Genomic DNA, 20,310 nt, shown 5'->3' with positions numbered 1-20,310 from the left:
AGCTGTAAAGGCAGCCATGAGGTGACTAGGAGGCTGGGGGCTGCAGATACAAAAGAAATATCTGACCCCTTTCTGTCTCCATGTCATAAGTCATAACTGAGCAACATTTATTCATAGACACACCACAAAACACAAACAAAGTTTCTAATGACACAGACAGACAAGATTTTGAGAAACAAATGAAGAAACTTTCCAGGGGAACCACACTTGTTATGAATTATATACACTTTAAACCATGTATATGAGCAACTTAAAAATACTGACGCAAGGATTTGTAGCACAATCCTAAGGGTCTATACCATAATCTTAAGATACAGAGAAAAATTTTAAGTGAGTCTTCTAGCTGCCTCAGGCAGGATTACAGCTCCTGAGAGAGGCAAGAGAAGAAAAGCAGATGTCCAAGTGGTTGTAGCAGGATGCAGGAGCTAGACACATATACAAGTATATTTAAGAGCTTCTTCTATTCTCTGTCAGATTGAGTCAACTGGCACAGAAAACAAAGATGAACTGTCAAAAAACTAGACTTTTTTGTGAACATTGTAAAGTCATTTTATTGGATACGGTTAAAAATTTATGAAAAAAATTACTTAAAACTATTGACATATTTTTGGTCGAAGAGAGTAACTGAAAAAAATAGGACTCTAAAATGTGGACAAATGGGCAAATGAATAGTGGATGCTGTAGGGGAGAGCTTGTGTGCTCTGAGCAAGAGACAGCTAGCCTTTCTGTCCCCTGGGCCAGAGGGAAACAGCAGCTGCATTCACAGAAGGGAGGGTCTAGAGCCACTCAGTCTCTGACTCCTTAATTGCAACAAACTCATTGACAGGACATTTTCACAGTTGAGAGAGAGAAAGACTGAGACAGAGAGACACACAGAGATACACACAGAGAGACAGAGGACAGAAACAAGCAGGGTTGGGAGGAAAGATTGCTCAGTCAATGGAAAAAGCATCTGGTGAGAGGTGATTATGTAATTGCCTAGGGGCTGAGGTAAGCTGCCTCTGTAGCAGGAACTACTACACCGTTAAGCAGCTTATTACAAAAACCATGAGTCAATAGCAAGGAGTAGCTTCCGAGAAGCAGAATTTTCCATGACAGAGAAAATACGGAATCACCATGGCCAGTGAAGAATATTCCCAGGGCCTTGAAATGCCAAGAGAGATTCCTCAAAATCCAAGATGAAAGCCTGCTACAGACTTGAGAGACTGGCAGCCTCCATAGAGATTCTTACGTAGATGCTATATACTAGATGTTTGTTAGATATGAAAAGGTTATTGCTTCCACCTAGTTGGACTGGCTAATGTTAGGGAATGGCAAATGATCCCTGAGGACAGAGGGCAAAGAAGCAACTAGCAGGGTTTGTGCACCTGGGAGCGTGATGGAAAGAAATTAGGTGAGTCATCGTCAGAGAGAGAGAGAGAGAGAGAGGAGCTCTTTTTATTCTTGCAGAGGTAAGGTCTATGAGGGTTTGTATGGGAAGGGTTTATAGGCCATCACCTAATTATACAGGCAGGAGCAAAGGACAGGGTTTATGTGTTGAGTCACGCAGCATTTGCAGGGTGCTATGGGCAGTGTCATCTTCCAAATAAGGTCAAGAATCTGAGCTTATAGAAACTCTACAAATAAAGTCAGGGAGAGAAGGTGACTTCTGAGAAACGGAGTCCTCCATTTTGCCCTGAGCTTAGTAAACTGCAACCCTAAATGCATGATTCTCCAGCAGAGGGCAGTTCTCCTCCCTGTGAGACTGCTCCAGGACAGCCATGTGATAGGTAGTAAGCTGCCTTCAAAGGCCACACTCTATGTTTCTTGTCCCATGAGACCAACCCAAATGTAAACCCAGGACTTTGCCCACGGAAGGCAATTACTGGAGGCACAATCTCAGTTTGGCAGGTGAGGCTTGTTGGGAGGTGAGGGTCATCACACTGAAAGCATGAGTGTCTCCATCACACATTCTGAAAACTAGTTTCTCTTATGTAGGATTCCAGGACATCTTCTTGGTTGAAAACAAAGCATAAAAGAAATGTGCTCCTGGGAGACCCTGCTGATGGGTTGGCGTGAACAGGGGAGGAGGGGTGGAAACAAGTGATCAGAACTCATTTTCCTAGAACAAACCATCTGGTCATCTCATAGGAAGTCTGCTTGTCAGATCCTAGAGATGCTAGACAAACAGAAAATAGTCGCTGGCAATCTGGGAGACAAATGTATAAACAAGCAATTCCTGGGCAGTGTGACAAGTGCTCAGTATGATGGACAGTAATGAGTGGAGACTCATTCCGGCTATATTCCATTCAGAGCCTAGTGACATATACCATAGAGTTGTTTGCTAAAGGCAGACTCTACATGACTGGACACTGTGCATTGGACAGTGGCTAAAATGGAAGGGGAGGAGCCTTGGGTTGGGAAACCTGTGGAAGGCATAGTGCAGAAACCGTGCTTGGGCTGGAAAACAGACCCAGGAGAGTTGCAGCCCCCAGGCAACAGCAGCGTCTTCCTCTCAGTGTGAGCGGGAAGTGATGGAGAGATTGGGTGGCCATGAGTGCTCACAGGCGTTTCTCGCAGCAGGGCAGGAGGAAAAGGGGAAAGTTACCCGGGCGCCAATGCTGAAGGGGCATAAACCCTGCCGGCCACCGACTGGGTTAAAATTAGTTCCCCAGACCCACCCATGGGTTCAAATTCAGTCCCAAAACTCCTGCCACCAGACATAGATGTTTACAAAATGGAGTCAGAGATAGGTTGATAACCAGTAGTTTATTGGGGGACAGTACTCACGAAAGGGAGCCAGTGACCAGGTTTGCACCTGAGCAGGATGGACCAAGAAAATGCTTCCCAGTCTGCTCAGCCAGGTAAAAAAAGAGCTGTTTGCTTGCATCCATCCTTCTTAAACCCTTGTTACATAACTCTGACTAGGCCCAAGCAGGCAGGGTCAGCAGTACCTCTAATCAGGATTTCTCCCTACACTGGTCCATCCCAAAACTGCAGGGTATCAGGAGGTTGGGAAGAGGGGTGTAGATGAAATTTCTTTTCCACCTGTTTCATTTTACTAGAGACATAATTCTGGAGCATTGTCTGTCTTTATTTGTCCAGGTATCCCCATGATGGCCATAACTTCTTATAGATGTGTAATTACAGAATAAACCTTTTTATAACTCTAAACAGTTGCCCATTAAAATCCTGAACATATATCTATAGTAAGGTATACATTTTTCATTTTCCAAACTCAGCAAAATGAACCACATCTATTTGCCAAATTTCATTTCTTTGAGTAACCTTTCGGTTATCTCCTGCAGGTAGTGGAGTTTGGTTATATAAAGAACAAGTAAGACATTTCCTTGGCTTGCTACCTAGTGATAGAAAACTATTTTTCAACTCTTGCTATTAATATGGCATTTCTTATGAATTTCTGAGGCTTCTAGCATATTTCCTACCAATAGCTGATCAATTTCATCATTACCTTGTGATTGAAGGCATGGTAGACACACATAGAATCTGATACATTTTATACATCATGGATAATTTCTGTTTCTGATTATTTCTTGTAACTGAATAAATAAAAAGTCAATTCTGAATGATCTGGAATAAATTTAGCAGTTTCAATATGTAAAACAACTCTTTTTGCATATTGAGATCAGTAACTGTATTAAGATGTTCTAGAAAATTTAATAATATCATGAAAATAGAATATAATTCCAACTTTTGAACAGAATTATAACAGATTTGAGACATTGATTCAATTCTGACTTATAATCTGCCTTTTATGATTTGTTTGCATTAGTATAGAATGTAGGGGCTGCAGAAATTGATGCTCCCCATACAATATGAGGAAGTTAGTTTTCTTTATGAAATAAAATCTCTTCATTTTGGGATATTTGTTGTTAAAGATACAAGTGACAACTCACGCTGGAGAGAATGTGGAGCAAGGGAAACGCTCCTCCATTGCTGGTGGGAGTGCAAACTTGTACAGCCATTTTGGAAGTCACTGTGTCAGTTTCTCAGCAAACTGGAAATCAATCTACAATAAGACTGAGCTGAACCACTCTTGGGCATGTATTTCTGGTGGCCAAGTGATAGAAGCAGCCGATGGCAACTGAAGTTTGAGGTGTCAGAGCACCAGGAGGTAAATTTCTAACTGGTGAATCTCAGGTAGGCAAGACTCTGAAACCACAGACTCTGCTGTGCCTTTACACATTTGCTGCTGCAATCTTTCTGTGGTTTCTGGCATGGTGTGAATGGGTGTGGGAGATCCCCAATGACTGTAGTGTAGTGTCTTTTTCTCATAAAAACATCCCTTCCTACTGGGCACTGTTAACCTTGAATTATTATGAAGATGATTTCTTCCTAAGCTGTACTGTCCAATTGATAATAATAACATTAGTTAAAATAGAGTTTTGATGATAAAAAATAAAACAAGGAAATGTCACAGAACTAGAACACATGAGTTCTATTGACGAGCTGTATGGACTGTGGCTTAGCCTAATGATAAAGAAAAACGATTGAGTTCCAGTCACACCAGTAGTTTAAATTCTATCTTAATATTTGGAGATGTATTCACAGGTTCAGAGTGCATCATAGATGAAACAAATAATTTAAAGCAAGATTAAGATATTTTTTGTCAACATGTTCCAGAGATGACATTAGAAACATGGGCTTCCTGGACTCATATAAAAGATATTTTTGTCAAATAGTTTTCAGGTGAAAAATCCAAGAAAACAATATAAAGTTTCAGAAAGTCACATAGCAGCCCCATTATCATTAGCTAATGTGCTTTTCTTCCTAGGATTGTTTGATGACCAATGGTGAAGATAAATTCCTTATACACATTGTTTGCATACATATATATATATATACATATATACATGTACATACATATATATACGCACATATACATATATACATATATATACTCACTATGTATATATATGTATATATACTCATATATGTATATATACTCATATATGTATATATACTCATATACATATATATATAGTGAGTCTAGTATTCAGAAGAGCTGATGTGTCATTCTATATTCAGAATGAACCTGTGATATTTCTATCATGATACACACTGTAGGGTGACATTTCCCCCTGAAGTCACCATATGGCTATGTTGGGCTAACAGGTGAGTTTCCAGTAGGTTTCTAGGAGAGAAGGAAGAGTGAATTAAATATCTTAAGGTCACATAATCACCCTTAAGTGTTGGTTGGTTGGTGGGTGGGGAAATCCCTGTGAGTAAACCCACTTCTAAATAGTCAAACCTGAGGCTGTTGACCCTGTTTGTCCTTTTACAAGTCACAAACAGCTCCAGGGAGTGACCGTCCTCTGACTGCCCATTCCCTTGCTTGTGCTGGCCAACTGTTGAGATAGTGAACTCAGCCTAGCTCCAAGGCTACAATGAAATAGCTGAATACCATGGATATGAGCATCCATCTTTATACAGGTTTTACTGCTTGGCTTTTATGGTCCTCTCACACAGGAGGATCTTAGTCTGCTGAGAGACCACAGAGTCTGTCTCAGCTCTGAAGACAGTCTTCAGGAGGGTCCTGCAAGAAAATGAGCAGCTAGGACCCCCCAGCACATCCATCTTGAAATTTCAGTCCTCAAACCCAAACATCCAACCATCCCCAGGATCAGCATAAATGTGTTGTTTTTCACCCTCGCTCTTCAGGCATGGCTCCTGGGAATGGTGAGAAGTGAAAGACACGACAGCTGCACTCACCTGCCTGGCCAACTGTTGAGATAGTGAACTATCTCATGGGAGTCCTGATGTTCAGAGTCGGTCCTGGAAGAGAATTCCTTGTGAGAAGTTTGTTCCTGAAGCTAGAACATAGAGCAGTTCCAACCCTCTACAGAACCTCTTGAGACCCTGGGGTTTCCTGAAGGTCCACAGCCAGGCTGTGAGGCAAGTTCATTCCTAGACCCCTGGATCTCCTCCCTATCGAGATTCTACTCTGACAGAGCAGTAGTCTGATGGTGAAGGTCATGGCATCTGCTCAAAAACTCTGCAAATGTGATTGGTGGTGGACTTACAGAGCCTGCCTGGAAGGTCAGGAAACGTGGAATGTGGCCTTTTTGAGACAGGCACTCCTTATGGCATGGTTATACTTCGTTGGCCCCACAAAAAGCCCCTCAGGTGTCAGGCTCTGGCTTCTCCCATGCTGTGTCTAGGGCAGGCAGTAGACTCTGCAATCAATTATTACATGGATGACATTTCACACCATCAGTGTCTGCCTCCTCTGTCCTCATCACACTCAACCCAGGTGGAAGCAGTAAGCAAATCTGATGCCTTTCTTAACTCTTCACCACGTGTGATATTGGCTGAGACAAAGCTAATCTCCCGCAGGGACTCTAAGTGCTGTTTCTTTTACTCTTTCATCTTCATGGTGTCCCAGGGTATTTTCAATGATTAGCAGTTTCTTTACCCTGGAGATGCTTCAGGGGGATGCCGATTGTCACTGCAGAGCAAATGTAGAGAAGCAGAGACAGTAATGGCCATGTGTCCATACAGCTCAACTGGAGATGAGCACAGAGAATTCAGACAAAGAGACAGTGCAGGAAAAGGCTATTTCATAGGTATAGTTACCTCTGTTTGACAGTCTCCTTCTTAAAAATTGTGACGGGGTGTCCTTATAGAGCACTTCTGGCCTATAATTCATATATATATATATATATATATATATATATATATATATATATATATCAGACAAGCTTGGAATTCACAGAGCTCTGCCTATCTTTATGTCATCAGTGAGTGCTGAGATTAAGGATTTAGAGGTACCACCAAGCCAAGATAAAGTCTCCTTAGCTCTAATCGTGTTACTTTAAGACTAATTAATAGTTGTTCTAATAGTTAAGACTAATATAGTTGTTCTAATAATCAACTTTATATGTGAAAACAAAAAACCCAGGATAGCCAAAATAATCAGCTACTATAAAGGAACTCCAAAGGCATCACCATTCCTGACTCCAAGCTCTACTATAGAGCTATGGTAATGAAAACAGCTTGATATTGGCACAAAAACAGACAGGCAGACCAATGGAATCGAATTGATGACCTGATACTAATCCAATAACATAGGAACACCTAAAACTAAATATATACAATGGAAAAAGAAAGTATTTTCAAAAAATCGTGTTGTCATAAACGGATGATGACAAATAGAAGATTGCAGATAGATCCATATCTATTGCCATGCACAAAAATTAAGTCCAAGTGGATCAAAGACCTCAACATAAATTCAGCCAAATTGAACCTCTTAGAAGGGAAAGTGGGAAATACCCTTGAATGCATTGGCACTGGACACCACTTCCTGAACATTACATCAGTAGCACAGACACTGGGCTAGACAATTAATAAATAGGACTTCCTGAAACTGACAAGCTTCTGGAAGGCAAAGGATATAGTCAACAAGACAAAATGGCAGCCTACAGAATGACAAAAGATCTTCATCAACCCCAAATCTGACAGAGGGCTGATCTGCAAAATATACAAAGAACTTAAGAAACTAGTCACCAAAACACCAAATAATCCATTTAAAAATGGGATGCAGAACTAAATAGAGAATTCTCAACAGGGGAATCTCAAATGGCTGAAAGACACTTAAGGAGGTGCTCAACATCCTTAGCCATCAGGGAAATGCAAATCAAAACAACTCCGAGTTATCATTGTACACCTGTCATAATGGTTAAAATAAAAAAAAAACAATAACAGCTTGCACTATTGTGGATATGGAGAAAAAGGAACATTCATCCATTGTTCGTGGTTTGCAAACTTGTACAGCTATTTTGGAAATCAGTGTAGCAGTTTCTGAGGTAAAGGGGAACTAATTTTCCCCCAAGATCCAGCAATTCCACACTAAGGTATATACCAAAGAATGCACACTCATAACACAAGAACATCTGTTCAGCTATATTCATAGCAGCATTATTTGTAAAAGCCAGAACATGGAAGCAACCTAGATGCCCTTCAACTGAAGAATGGATGGATAAAATGTGGTACATTTACACAGTGGAGTATTACTCAGTGGGGGGAAAACAACAATGAAAGCTTGAAATTCACAGGCAAATGGATGGAACTGATAGAAAACATCCTGAGTGAGATAACCCAGTCACAGAAAGACAACCATGGTCTGTCTGTACTCACTCATATATGGATTTTGGACATAGAGCAAAGGATTACCAGCCTACAATCCACACCACCAGAGAAACTAGGAAACAAGGAGGACCCCAAGAGAAGAATCCATGATCCCCTGAAGAAGGGGAGGGGCACAAGAACCCCTGAGCAAATTGGGAGCACTGGGGGAGAGAGGAGGGAGGTGGGAAGGGGAGAGAGTAAGAAGGGGAGGGGGAGGAGAACAGGAGGACTGAGGCAGGGGAGGGAGAGAGGAGGGCAAGAAATGAGATGCCTTGATAGAGGGAGACAGCACAGGTGTGGAGAGAGGTCTGACACAGCAGAACTGTTAGAGGATCCACAGGGATGACCCCAACTAAGAATCTAGGTAGTGGTGGAGAGACCGCCTTTGATGCCCTTCCCCTATAATGAGATTGATAACTACCTTGGTTGCCATTCATCCAGTAACTGATTGAAACAGAAACAGACACCCACAGCTAAAAACTGAGCCATACTCCTGGAATCCAGGTGGAAAGAAGGACGAGGGATGAGCCAAGGAGCCAAGACTGTGCTGGAGAAACCCTCAGAAACAGTTGACCTGACCTAGTGAGAGCAGGGAGACCCTAGTTGTAAAACTGAGGAACCAGCATTGGACCAAAGCAAGCCCTCTGAATGGGGTACCAGCTAGGAGGCCTGGGCAGTCTATGGGACCTCTCACAGTGGAGCCAGTCTTTATCCCTAGAGCACAAATGGACTATGGAAGCCCATTCCCTATGGAGGGAAACTATTGCAGCCCAGATTTGGGAAGGGGACATCCCCCAAATGATGTAACTGACTTTGATGAACCCCCATGGAGGGCTTCACTATCCTTTGGGAGTGGGTGGGGTGGGGTGGGGGGTCGGTGGGGAGCATGGGAGGATGGGAAGGCAAGGGAATGGGGGAAGAAAGAAAAAGAAAAATTAAAATAATAAAAAAGAAATACGTGTGAATAAACATAATGAAATGAATAAATCTACATTTTAATGGAAACTACCCACATCAAAAAAGTCCAAAGAGCCAGAAAAAGTAGTGCATGCTTGTAATGCAGCACTTGAAACCGTGAGGAAGAGGGGTATACATTTTATTAAGATGTACAAAGAGGGAGCCTTCACAGCAAACCTTGAATCATTTTCAGTATGTGGAAGTACTTACAATGAAAAAGTGAAAAGGAATAAATCAAACCCATAGGTACATTTGTATTTCTCGTGGCTAGTGTTCATACATGTCTGCTACCTACCACCTGTACCTGATAAAGATGAGGTCAGATGAGACAGACACTGACGGGATTATGCAATGTCAACCATGAAAGACTTGGTTGCGTAACCTACTATCTGGCCTAGCCACAGCCGTGGGGAAGTCAGAGCCTGTTGTGTGAAGAGGGCAGCTCCCCTTCCTGTGGGCTGCACCAATACAACCATAACATGAGTTGTGCCCAGCCTCTGGAGGCCACACACTCTGTCTCTGGTCCGTCCAGGCAATCTGTAGCTCTGGCTGCAAGCGCAGTTGCAGCCTCCAGCAGGAGATGCCATGACCGTCTCCTTCACAGTCCTGCTCTGTCTGGGTGAGATGTGGAGATGGGGAGGGATGCTGTGCTCTGGGATTGACGCTGCCCCACAGCCCAGCACTGGTCAGTTAGGAAACCCCAGGGTCTCAGGAGGTTCTGCAGAGGGGAGGACCTTCTCAAGCTTCAGGGACAAACCTCTCACAGGGAACTCTCTTCCAGGACTGACCCTGGGCCGTGGGACACCAGTGCTGGCAGGTGAGTGAATGTCTGAAGATGTCTTGACATCACCTGTCATCATTCCTAGAGCCTTGCTGGACAGTGAGGATGGAAGCAAACACATGTTTGCTACCCCTGGGGACGGCTGCAGGGCTGTGGCTGAGGGCTGCAATCTGAGGACAGATGTCCTGGGTCCCAGCTGATCTTTTCTTTGCAGGAACTCTCCCTAAGCCTATCCTCAGAGTACAGCCAGACTCTGTGGTCTCTGTACAAACTGCAGTGACCTTCTTGTGTGAGGGGACCACAGGAGCCCAAGAATACACTCTCTATAAAGATGGACACAAATATTTAAGGCACGCAGAGTCTCCACAGAGTTCTAAGGACAAGGCTGAATTTTCAATCCCCAAAATAGACCAGCAACATGCGGGGCGATATCACTGCCACTATCGGACTCACGATGAGTGGTCAGAGTTCAGTGACACCTTGGATCTGATGGTGACAGGTGAGGGGACACACAAGGTTCCCAGCCTCAACCTTGACTGTCAAGAAGAGGGTCTTTGTGCAGTGATGCCCCTCCCATAGCCCTAGAGGATAATGAGGCCTAGTACACTTAATTGATTCCTATTTTCTCCTAGGGGCTTTCCATAAACCCAGCCTGTCAGCCCAACCCAGCCCTATGGTGACAGAAGGAGGAAATGTCACTCTCCAGTGTGTCTCAAGGCATCGATATAATGGGTTCATTCTAACTAAGGAAGGACCACAGAAGCAATCCTGGACACTTAACTCACAGTATAACCACTCTAGTAAGAAGTACCAGGCTCTGTTCTCTGTGGGTCCTGTGACTTCCAACCAAAGGTGGACATTCAGATGCTACAGCTTTAAAAGGAGCAGCCCACAGTTGTGGTCAGAACCTAGTGACCCCCTGGAGCTCTTCGTCTCTGGTGAGGAAACCTAACCTTTCCCTAGAATGATGCTGAACTGACACAGGTGCTGAGGGAGGTCTTGGTGTGTGGTGTGTGAGGAGCCAGGGCTGCTGAGCCCATTGACACAATCCAAGGGATAGTAGGAGAGAAGATACAGTTTCCAAGGCAGACAGTGACAGCAGAGTCTAGGCGGTCCAGGGAAAAGATAACTCTCCATGGAAACTTCTGTTTCTAGGAATCAGCTCATGCGCCCTCCACAAAAGTTCAAGGAACCCCACAGAAGAGAAGGAGGAAGGATTGTATGAGCCAGAGCACTCAGGACACCAGGAGAGCACAGCCCCCAGAATCAACTAAGCAGGGATTAAAAAGGCTCACAAAGGCTGACACAGCAACCTCAGAGAAGGCTCGCATTTGCCCCTCTACATGCATGCTGTGGTTGTTTGCCTTGGGATTTTGTTGTTTTGTTTTTGTGGAGTTTCACTGTGCATCCTTGTCTGTCCTGGAACTTACTCTGTAGACCAGGCTGTCCTTGAACTTACAGAAATCTGCCTACATCCCTTTCCTTGGTGCTGGGATAAAAGGCATTCACCACCACTGCCTGGCTAAATTGGGGGGTTTGTTAGACTCATAACAACGGGAGTGGGGATGTTTCTCACTCTTTTGTCTACACAGGGCATCTTTTCCCTCCTGATGGGTTGCCTTCTTGAGCCTTAAATTGAGGGTGTTTGCCTAGTCTTACTGCGTGTTATTATGTCATGTTCCATTAATATCACTGCGAACCCTGCTGTGTTATGAAAGGAAACAGAGAATCAGTGGATGCGGGGAGAGAAGAGATGAGGGGCCTGCTGTGAGGATGTCTTATATGAGAAAAGAATAAATTAAAAAAATTAAGTGTCTTCCTCAACTGTGAATTTCCCTGTGCCATTTTCAGGCATACCCACCTCCTTCTCTCTCACTTCTTTGCAGGGGACCATGACAAACCTTCTATTAAAGCTGAGCCAGGCTCGGTGATCTCCTCAGGAAGCCCCATGACAATCTGGTGTCAGGGGCTCATGGATGCAGAAATGTGTGTTCTGAATAAAGAAGGAAGCCCCAAACCCTGGGAAACACAGACCCCAGAAAAGCCTGAGAACAATGCCAAGCTCTCCATTCCTTCTGTGACACAGCAACATGCCGGGCAATATCGCTGTTACTGTTACAGCTCAGCTGGCTGGTCAGAGAGCAGTGACACCCTGGAACTGGTGGTGACAGGTGAGGGGACAGTGAGGGTCTCAGCCCCAGGTTCTGCTCTCAGGAGTATTCCCTCCCAAAGCCTAGCTCTGGAGAACATTGTGACTGAAATCCCATGTAATGGTCTGCTCCTTGTGTCCTAGGAATCTACAACACTAAGCCCCACCTGAAAGCACTGCCCAGCCCTATGGTGACCTCAGGAGGGAACATGACTCTCCAGTGTGTCTCTTGGGTGGGATATGACAAGTTCATCCTCACCAAGGAAGATCAGAAGTTCTCCAGCTCCCTGAACTCACACTACATACACAGTATTAGGCAGTACCAAGCCTATTTCTCTGTAGCTCATATGACCCCAGATAATACAGGAACATTCCAGTGCTATGGTTACTACAAGCAAAGCCCACAGCTGTGGTCAGTATCAAATGACCCTCTGGAAATACACCTCTCAGGTAAGTCAGCCCCTTCACTGAAAAATCATTTATTGACACCCCTTGCCATGGACCTGTCCTGCTGAGTAGTTGCAGGTAATGAGTATAAAAGGAAGATCCTCCTGGTGGCTGATCTAAAGCCCAGTAGCTGAGAAGAAACAGTAACACATGCAGGGTAGGATGTTAAAATTCAGCTCCCTAGTTCCCTAGTCCCTAGCCTGTCACCTTCCCTCCAGGTCTGTCCAAGAAGCCCTCTCTGCTGACTCACCAAGGCCATATCCTGGACCCTGGAAAGAGCCTCACCCTGCAGTGTTGCTCTGACATCAACTATGACAGATTTGCTCTGTACAAGGTGGGGGAAGCCAACTTCACCCATCTCTCTAGCCAGAGGACCCAGGCTGCCATCTTCTTGGCAAACTTCACACTGGACAATGTGAGCAGCTCTACTGCAGGGCAGTACAGATGCTATGGTGCACACAAGCTCTCCACTGAGTGGTCAGCCTCCAGTGATGCCCTGGACATCATGATCACAGGTGAGGAGCCAAGAAGATTCAACCAAGTATCTAGCCCCCTCTTGAGTTCTCATGGAGGAGTTAAGTAGGTGATGACTGGGATGAATGACATGGGTCTTATTTAGTAACAGATACGGATACATGGGAGCAGGAGAGGGGCTCAGGCAGAGAAATCAGTCCCAGGTGTTCAAGGCCGACTCAGGTGAGGTATCCCTCAGAGCACTGAAGGCAGCCTCTCATTATCTCTGTCCTCTTTAGGACAACTTTCTTTCACTCCTTCCATCTCAGTGAAGCCAAACTCAACAGTATACTCAGGAGACGACGTGACCCTGCTGTGTCAGTCAACATACAAAGCAGACACTTTCATTCTGTCCAAGGAGGGAGCAGCACACCAACCCCAGCGAATGAAATCAAAGTTCCAAGATTGGGAGTTCCAGGCAGAATTCTCCATGACTGCTGTGACCTCTGTGCTCTCAGGCACTTACAGGTGCTATGGTTCTTGGGACTCACATCCCTACCTACTGTCACATGGCAGTGCCCCCGTGGAGCTCTCTGTCTCAGGTGAGGTGAACCTGAACTGCCATGGAGGCTTGCAATCCAAACCCTAGGAGAGCCCTTGACTTGGTGTGATTAAGGGAACAACAGAAAGGGTTAGTCAGAAGGCACTTTCTCTTCTACAGAAGTAGACGCCAAAAGGGTTCCTTCACATTTTGTCAACTCCATCTTCTGTGGAAAGCTAGGATTGGGGCATAGAGCATTAGGATCTTAGGGAGGCTCCAGGGAAGATGTAACATGGTAAGATGCAGGTCCCTGGGAGAGCATCTAACTCTCACCCTCCTCTTGTTCTTTTCCCTAGGACACATTAGACCTTCCAGCTTGCGACCCTCAAGGCCCACAACAACAGTTGGTGAGTATCAGGCACCTAAGTGTAGGAGGTATGCTCTGTCCCCAGGTAGCCTGTAAGCTGTTCTCTCAGAAAACTCATTTCTATCACGTCAGCTTGTTAGTGTGGGAGGCAAACGGAGATACCAACAGAGACCACAGCAGCTGAAGGTTCAGTTTGTGTTACGGAAGGGGGCATCTGGAGAGAGATGTTTGGGCTCAGCACGGAGGATGAGCCAGGTGGGTGATGTGGAGAGCATGTATCCCAGACACCCATCTCCTCATCCTGACACTGAGGTCCTGAGAACAAACCTCTCAGCTGCATGGACTCAGTGCCCAGAAGGCTATGTAAAGACCCTGTTAAAATGTGGGGCCCCGGTGGGCAATTGCTAGTTACGGCTTGATGCAGCTGCTTCTGGAGATCCTGACATGGACAAATCCTTCTGTCTCTGGACCACTTCTGCACTGCATAAGAAAGGGAGAAATGTTGCACACGCCTTTAAGTTTCGTTCAGTGAAGGCTTGGTTGTGATTTCTCACTACAGAAGAATTCTCCAGACTCAGTAGGGGATCTTTCCCAAGGTGATTGTGATTTGTACAAGAGGGAGGCACGGGGCCATGGCAGAACATTCAGGCCCCTTCTTCTAGATCATAGGGCTCACTCAGTTCTAGTATTCTCCGTGAGTTCTGTGACCTCCACTCTCGGGGGCACCTAAAGGTGCTGAGGGTAACTCAACGCATCTCTTTACCTGTTGTCACGTGCCAGTGCCCTTGTGGAGCTCATGGTCCCCGCTGAAGTGGTCCAGATCACAGTGAGCTGAAGGGCTTACCTGAGCATTCTTAACTTCATATATATATATATATATATATATATATATATATATATATATTATAACATATAGCAATAATAGCAATATGTTATGCATCAATAGCAGCCCTCAGTTATTACTAGGATCGGATTACAAATGATGCAGAGGGTCAGCCAGATGGATATTCACCCTCATGATATTGAAGGCCCCCATGAATATTTATAGGAGTGTTCACTAAAAACCAATGGAACGCAGAAGGTTTAAGATAGTCCAAAGGAACATCTTGGGAGGCCACAGACAGATATAGATGTCAGTAGAAACCAGTCCAGTGTGCCAACCTCTGCTCATCACTGTCCACTTAGCAGTATTCATAACCCTTACTCTCAGCGCATCCATGGCCCACAGTGCCTCCAGATGAGGAGGTAGCCTTGCTGCAGTAAGTACAAATCTTGCTATATACTCCTCCTGTTCAAAACAGATCCACATCTGTAGCTGAACCCTATCAGGCAGAATTCGTTTAAAGAATCTGAATACGACAATGATCATATTGAGCAAAATAAAATCTAGCAGTCTCAATCAAAACCTATTGCTTTATGGAGTCTTCGATACTTCACTTCAAAGTGAAATAGAGGAACTGAGCCTGTATGGGTTCAGCCACCTTGCGAGGGGTGAAAGCTAAGAATGTCTGCTGCCTACTCTTAGTGAACTCCTCTGAACAAAAGAAGGTTTGGGAATAGGATTTCCAGGGTCAATCCACCACTGACACTTGAGTCCCATAAAGTAGGAGGAGGTCTGCACTACTCTCTTCCCACAATGCCTCCTGTCCTATTTGTCTCAGTAACTATTATTTGTAAAGATGTCAAAAGTAAAGGATAGATATGCCTGTCTTGGGATCTATGATTAGCATGAGATGGCCATGCTCTTTGGGGGGGACTATTAGGTGAGAGCCCGGTTGCTTACAATCTACCCTGATTCCTGGTTCACCCACACATGCAAGCTCACTTCGCACCATCTTTTGAAATCCAGGACTGCAGAACATTCTGCATGACACTGGCCCAAAGTCTTGGTCCGACATTTCTGAAATGAGATGTAAAAGAAAACAGGTGGAGGACATCTACATCAGGACGATGTGCCCCGACATGAGCTGGACACAGAATATTCTTGTTCTGATCTGGGGAGGAAAATCAGGGAAAGATTACTAACAAGACACAGGTTCTCGATATTAGCCAAAAACCATTTCTCATTTCAGAGAAGTTGTAAGGCAGTTTCTCCTCAACCTCCCCTCAGTGGTCCCTAGGTATTCAGAACAGTTTAGGGGAATGCTTAGATCACGGGAGAGATAGGAGGTCTAAGTGTGACAGGGAACAAACACTCAGCAAACACCCATTGGGAGAAATCATCCTAGACTGAGCACCCAAGTCTGCACAACCTCTGCAGAGCTGACCAGAGACACCAAACTCAGACACTGCTGAGCTGCTCAGTTCAGAGACCCATAAATCAATGTCCTATATTGTCAATTTATTCTACTCTGAATTTACTGGTTTGAGGGGTAAGGTCACATTGGTGCTGGAGAGTGTAATAAGAACTCTTAGTGGAAACAAGCATGTCTCTGACCCTTTTGCTGACTTTCAGTATCTGAATCATCTACTGGCCTAAAGGTCCTGGATCACCCTGCACAGCCTTAATATATGGGGAGGTACTTAGTCTTTCTGCAACTTTATATACCATATTTTATTGATACTCATGGGAGACCTGCCCTTTCCTAAACAGAAACAGAGAAGGAGTAATGTCAGGAGTAGGAACAAAGTGAAATTGAGAATTGAGAGGAGTGTCTGGGAGTAGAGGTTGTAATGGAAACTGAAGCTGGGATGTTGAATGTATATATTCAAATATATATATATATATATATATATATATATATAATATATATAGAAAAAGATTGAGAGATAGAACCTAGCTACGCCATCAGAAAGATTCATCCCAGACTTCATTAGCTTATAGGATGAGAATAATGGGTATTTACATTAAATGATAAAACTGAATAATGATAAAGAAACACTCTAAACCATGCACACACCTCCTGTTCTCAGAATCAGCTAAGATTGCCATTCCATCCTAGAACATCCACAAAACCAAGACAGTTGAATAAAGGGACATCAAAGTCAGCATTGAAAACAGAGACTCCAAGCTTTGTCCAACAAAGGCAGGGGCCCTGGGTGGACAATTAGTGATCTTGCAGACAGTTAAGTATCTTGAAATTTTGACCTTCCCTAACCTCTGTACTTCTTTGTCCACAGCCACAGCCTCAGAGAACAAGGATCACAGCGTGGAGAATCGCATCAGGATGGGAATTGCTGTCCTGGTCCTCATTGTCCTTGGGATTCTGGTCTTTGAGGCCTGGTACAGCCAGGGCCAGGTCCACCATGCAGCTGAGAAGTAATCAGAAGAGAAATAAGTACAGCTTTCAAGTTTCCAGACTCTGGGAAATAAACCTTATGATCCAACTTTCTGTGATTAGACCTAGTTCTTACACAGAGGAACTGGTATGAGAGAATGTCCAGGGAGCAAATGTGATTTGAGTGCAAATGTGAGTGTTGGGATGAGATCCTTCATCAGCAAATGAGTTTACATCATTCTACCCACTGTGGGCATTTGCTGAGGAACCAACTCTTTTCTGGGTCTATAAAGTGAGCAAACACGTTGTCGTATCTGACTGGCTTGGGTCCTCATTTCTGTACATTTTTCTCTCACTCACTCTTATGTGTCATTTTCGATCTTTATAAATTGCCACGTTGTGTAGCAGGAGCCTCTGTCTGTTGTTCTACAAAGAAGTAGCGTCACTAACAAAAATGGTGACTAAACTCGGAGCTCAGAATTAAAGTCAGTCTGCATATGATGCCCCCCAAACACATTCTATGTGCATTCGCTCTTTCAGTCTTCAACACATATACTCTTCAAGGAGTCTCTCTTGAAATATAAAGCCAATATTACCACAGTGGTGGAATAAGAACTATCTGTCAAGGGAGATGGACACAACTTTATAAGTGTGTTCTTAACACAAAGTCCTGATTTGTGGAACGTTCTGGTCACTCTATATTACCCCATCAAACACACCTTCACAACAGCAATGTAACATCACAGGGGTGAGGTGGGCAGTGTTGCATGAAACTGATGTGTTTATCATTTCACTCTCCAGTGCTTAATTTTCATATATGCAAAGGAAGTTGACATGCTGATCAATAATCCCAGAATCACCTTCCTAGGATGATTATCATACAATGATTCATAGTTTCTGCAAAGATAAACACATTATCTTTATAATATATAAACACATTTATATATAAACAATGGTATTTATGTCATTCTATTGCACTTTTTGCCTATACTTGAAATGCTGTTTTACTTTACATCTATTTATATATTAGCTAAGTCTTCAAGTACAAAGTTGAAGATGTGCAAAGAGAGAAGGGTCTGGTTCCTTCTTCACGATTTAGTGCAAAATTTCTGCTTTCTCACCATTCAGTATGATGCTAATATTGGTGTTTGAGTATATGAACTTACTGTGATTCTGGAGAGTCTCTGTTCCTAATTTCCTATAGTGTCCATGATGAATGGCTGTGGAATGTGTGATGAATGGTAACTCTTCATCAAATATTATCTCCAGCTGGACAGTGGTGGTGCACACCTTTAATCCCAGTACTCAGGAGGCAGAGGCAGGTGGATCTCTATGAGTTCGAGACCAGCCTGGTCTACAAGAGCTAGTTCTAGGACAGTCTCCAAAGCCACAGAAAAACCCTGCCTTGAAACAAAACAAAACAAAACAAAATTTTCTCCATTATGTATGTTTTTAATTGTAACCTTGTTTTCTATCATCAATACCACATGGTTTTGAATTTTTGAATGGGACTTACATGACTGAATAAATTCTACTTTTTAAGCAGGTGTTCTTTTCATTTTGTTATAGCTTCTCATGGCTAACAGTAGGATATGGTTTGAAAGAATGATATTCTCACACATTACACGGCAGCAAGAGAATTTTCTCCCTGAGCTTAAGTCCTGAGAGTGTTAAGACAGGATCTGCAGGAACTGTGGTCCAGATAAAAAGGGAACAGAGGGAAAAACACACTGCGATGTTTTGGAAGCAGAGAGTGGCGAAGGAGGGGTTTCCTGTTACAGAAACGAATAAGGAAATTACCAGTTACAAAACACAAGCCTAGGCAAGGAGGAAGTCAGATCCCCAGTGAGTCAACTAGGACTTGCATAACTGTTTCTAAACTTCTCTGTCACTATCTGTGATTGCCATGGTTGAAAATCCAATCAGTCTCAAGAGTGAGGAGTTTTACTCATTTTCTCCATCGTTCCATTTTAATTCTGATACTACAAACATTTCCAACCTGACCTGTTTCTGTCACTGTCCCTGGGACATTGCACAGCCCAAGTGCAGTGAAGACTCAAACATTTCTCTACAATCTTGATACATTCATGTTCTCCAGGTATCCCCAATATATCCATTTCTCTATTAACTAAGTCCCCCCTTCTATCATTCTACTACGGTTCTTACGTGGATTCAAAGTGGAAAGGAAGTCTTCTTGGGTTTTCACCTCAAAGCTATTTGACAAGCTCATCTTAGTCTAAGTTTAACTTGTTTTCAAAGATTTGTTTTGGCTTTAATGAGTGCCAAAACCTGTGGACACATCTCCCAACATTAAGATTAATAGAATTTAAACTAGCTGGGCTACTGGGACTCAATTGTTTTTCCTAATCATTAATCTAATCCCCAGTCTATATGACCCCTCAATAGAAACTCATGTGTTCTAGCTCTGTGACGCTTCCTTCTTTTATTTTTATCACCAAAACTCTAAACTAGCATCATTTTAATTTAAATTCTTTAATTACTACTCATATTTACATATCTACCCCAATTCCCTCGCCTTCCCATCCTCCCATGAACCCCTCAACCCCCAACCCATCCCCCAACTCCTCCCCAGGGATAGTGAGGCCCTCCACCAGGGACCTTCAAAGTGTGTCATATCATTTGGGGGGAGGGCCTAGCTCCTCCTTGCTGTATCTGGGCTGCAATAGCATCCCTCCCTAGGGAATTGGCTCCCGAAGTCCATTTGTGCTCTAGGAATAAACACTGATTTCACTGTTAGAGGTCCCATAGACTGTCTTGGCCTCCTAGCTGGCACCCACATTCAGAGGGCTTGGTTCGGTCCAATGCTGGTTCCCCAGCTTTATGAATAGGGTCTCCACGCTTTCAGTAGGTCAGGTCAACCGTTTCTGCAAGTTTCTGCAGCACCATCTTGGCTCCTTTGCTCATCCCTCCTCCCTCTCCACAATTGGATTCCAGGAGTGTGGTTCAGTGGTTATCTGTGGGTGCCTGTTTCTGCTTCAAACAGCTACCAAATGAAGGTTCTAGGAATGATAACCAATCTCATTATAGGGGAAGGGCATCAATCGAATTTTCTCCACCACTGCTTGGATTCTTGGTTGGCGTCATCCCTGTGGATCCCCTAACTTTTCCTCTGTGTCAGACCTCTCTCCACACCTGTACTGTCTCTCTCTATCAAGGCATCTCCTTTCTTTCCCTCCTCTATTCCTTCCCTGTCTCAGACCTCTTGTTTATTATCAATTATGCACTACAGCTTAGGAAGAAATCATCTTC

At 43.9% G+C, this 20,310-nt stretch overlaps 1 protein-coding gene across 1 annotated transcript in view; it reads left to right on the top strand.

Annotated features, from left to right (window-relative positions):
- Positions 1-17,085, top strand: part of LOC100774624 (leukocyte immunoglobulin-like receptor subfamily B member 3) — a 29,336-nt gene extending 12,251 nt beyond the window's left edge. Inside the window, 10 exon segments of the mRNA XM_035449162.1 lie at positions 9,628-9,703; positions 9,866-9,901; positions 10,080-10,364; positions 10,498-10,803; positions 11,752-12,036; positions 12,159-12,464; positions 12,680-12,976; positions 13,214-13,516; positions 13,812-13,862; positions 16,949-17,085. Of these exon segments, the coding sequence (XP_035305053.1) occupies positions 9,628-9,703; positions 9,866-9,901; positions 10,080-10,364; positions 10,498-10,803; positions 11,752-12,036; positions 12,159-12,464; positions 12,680-12,976; positions 13,214-13,516; positions 13,812-13,862; positions 16,949-17,085 (2,082 nt within the window).
- Positions 17,086-20,310: the final 3,225 nt, after the last annotated feature.

The sequence above is a fragment of the Cricetulus griseus genome, chromosome 9, assembly GCF_003668045.3.
Source record: "Cricetulus griseus strain 17A/GY chromosome 9, alternate assembly CriGri-PICRH-1.0, whole genome shotgun sequence".
In the NCBI taxonomy this organism is placed as follows: Eukaryota; Metazoa; Chordata; class Mammalia; order Rodentia; family Cricetidae; genus Cricetulus; species Cricetulus griseus.
This window is presented reverse-complemented; position numbering and strand designations above follow the sequence as displayed.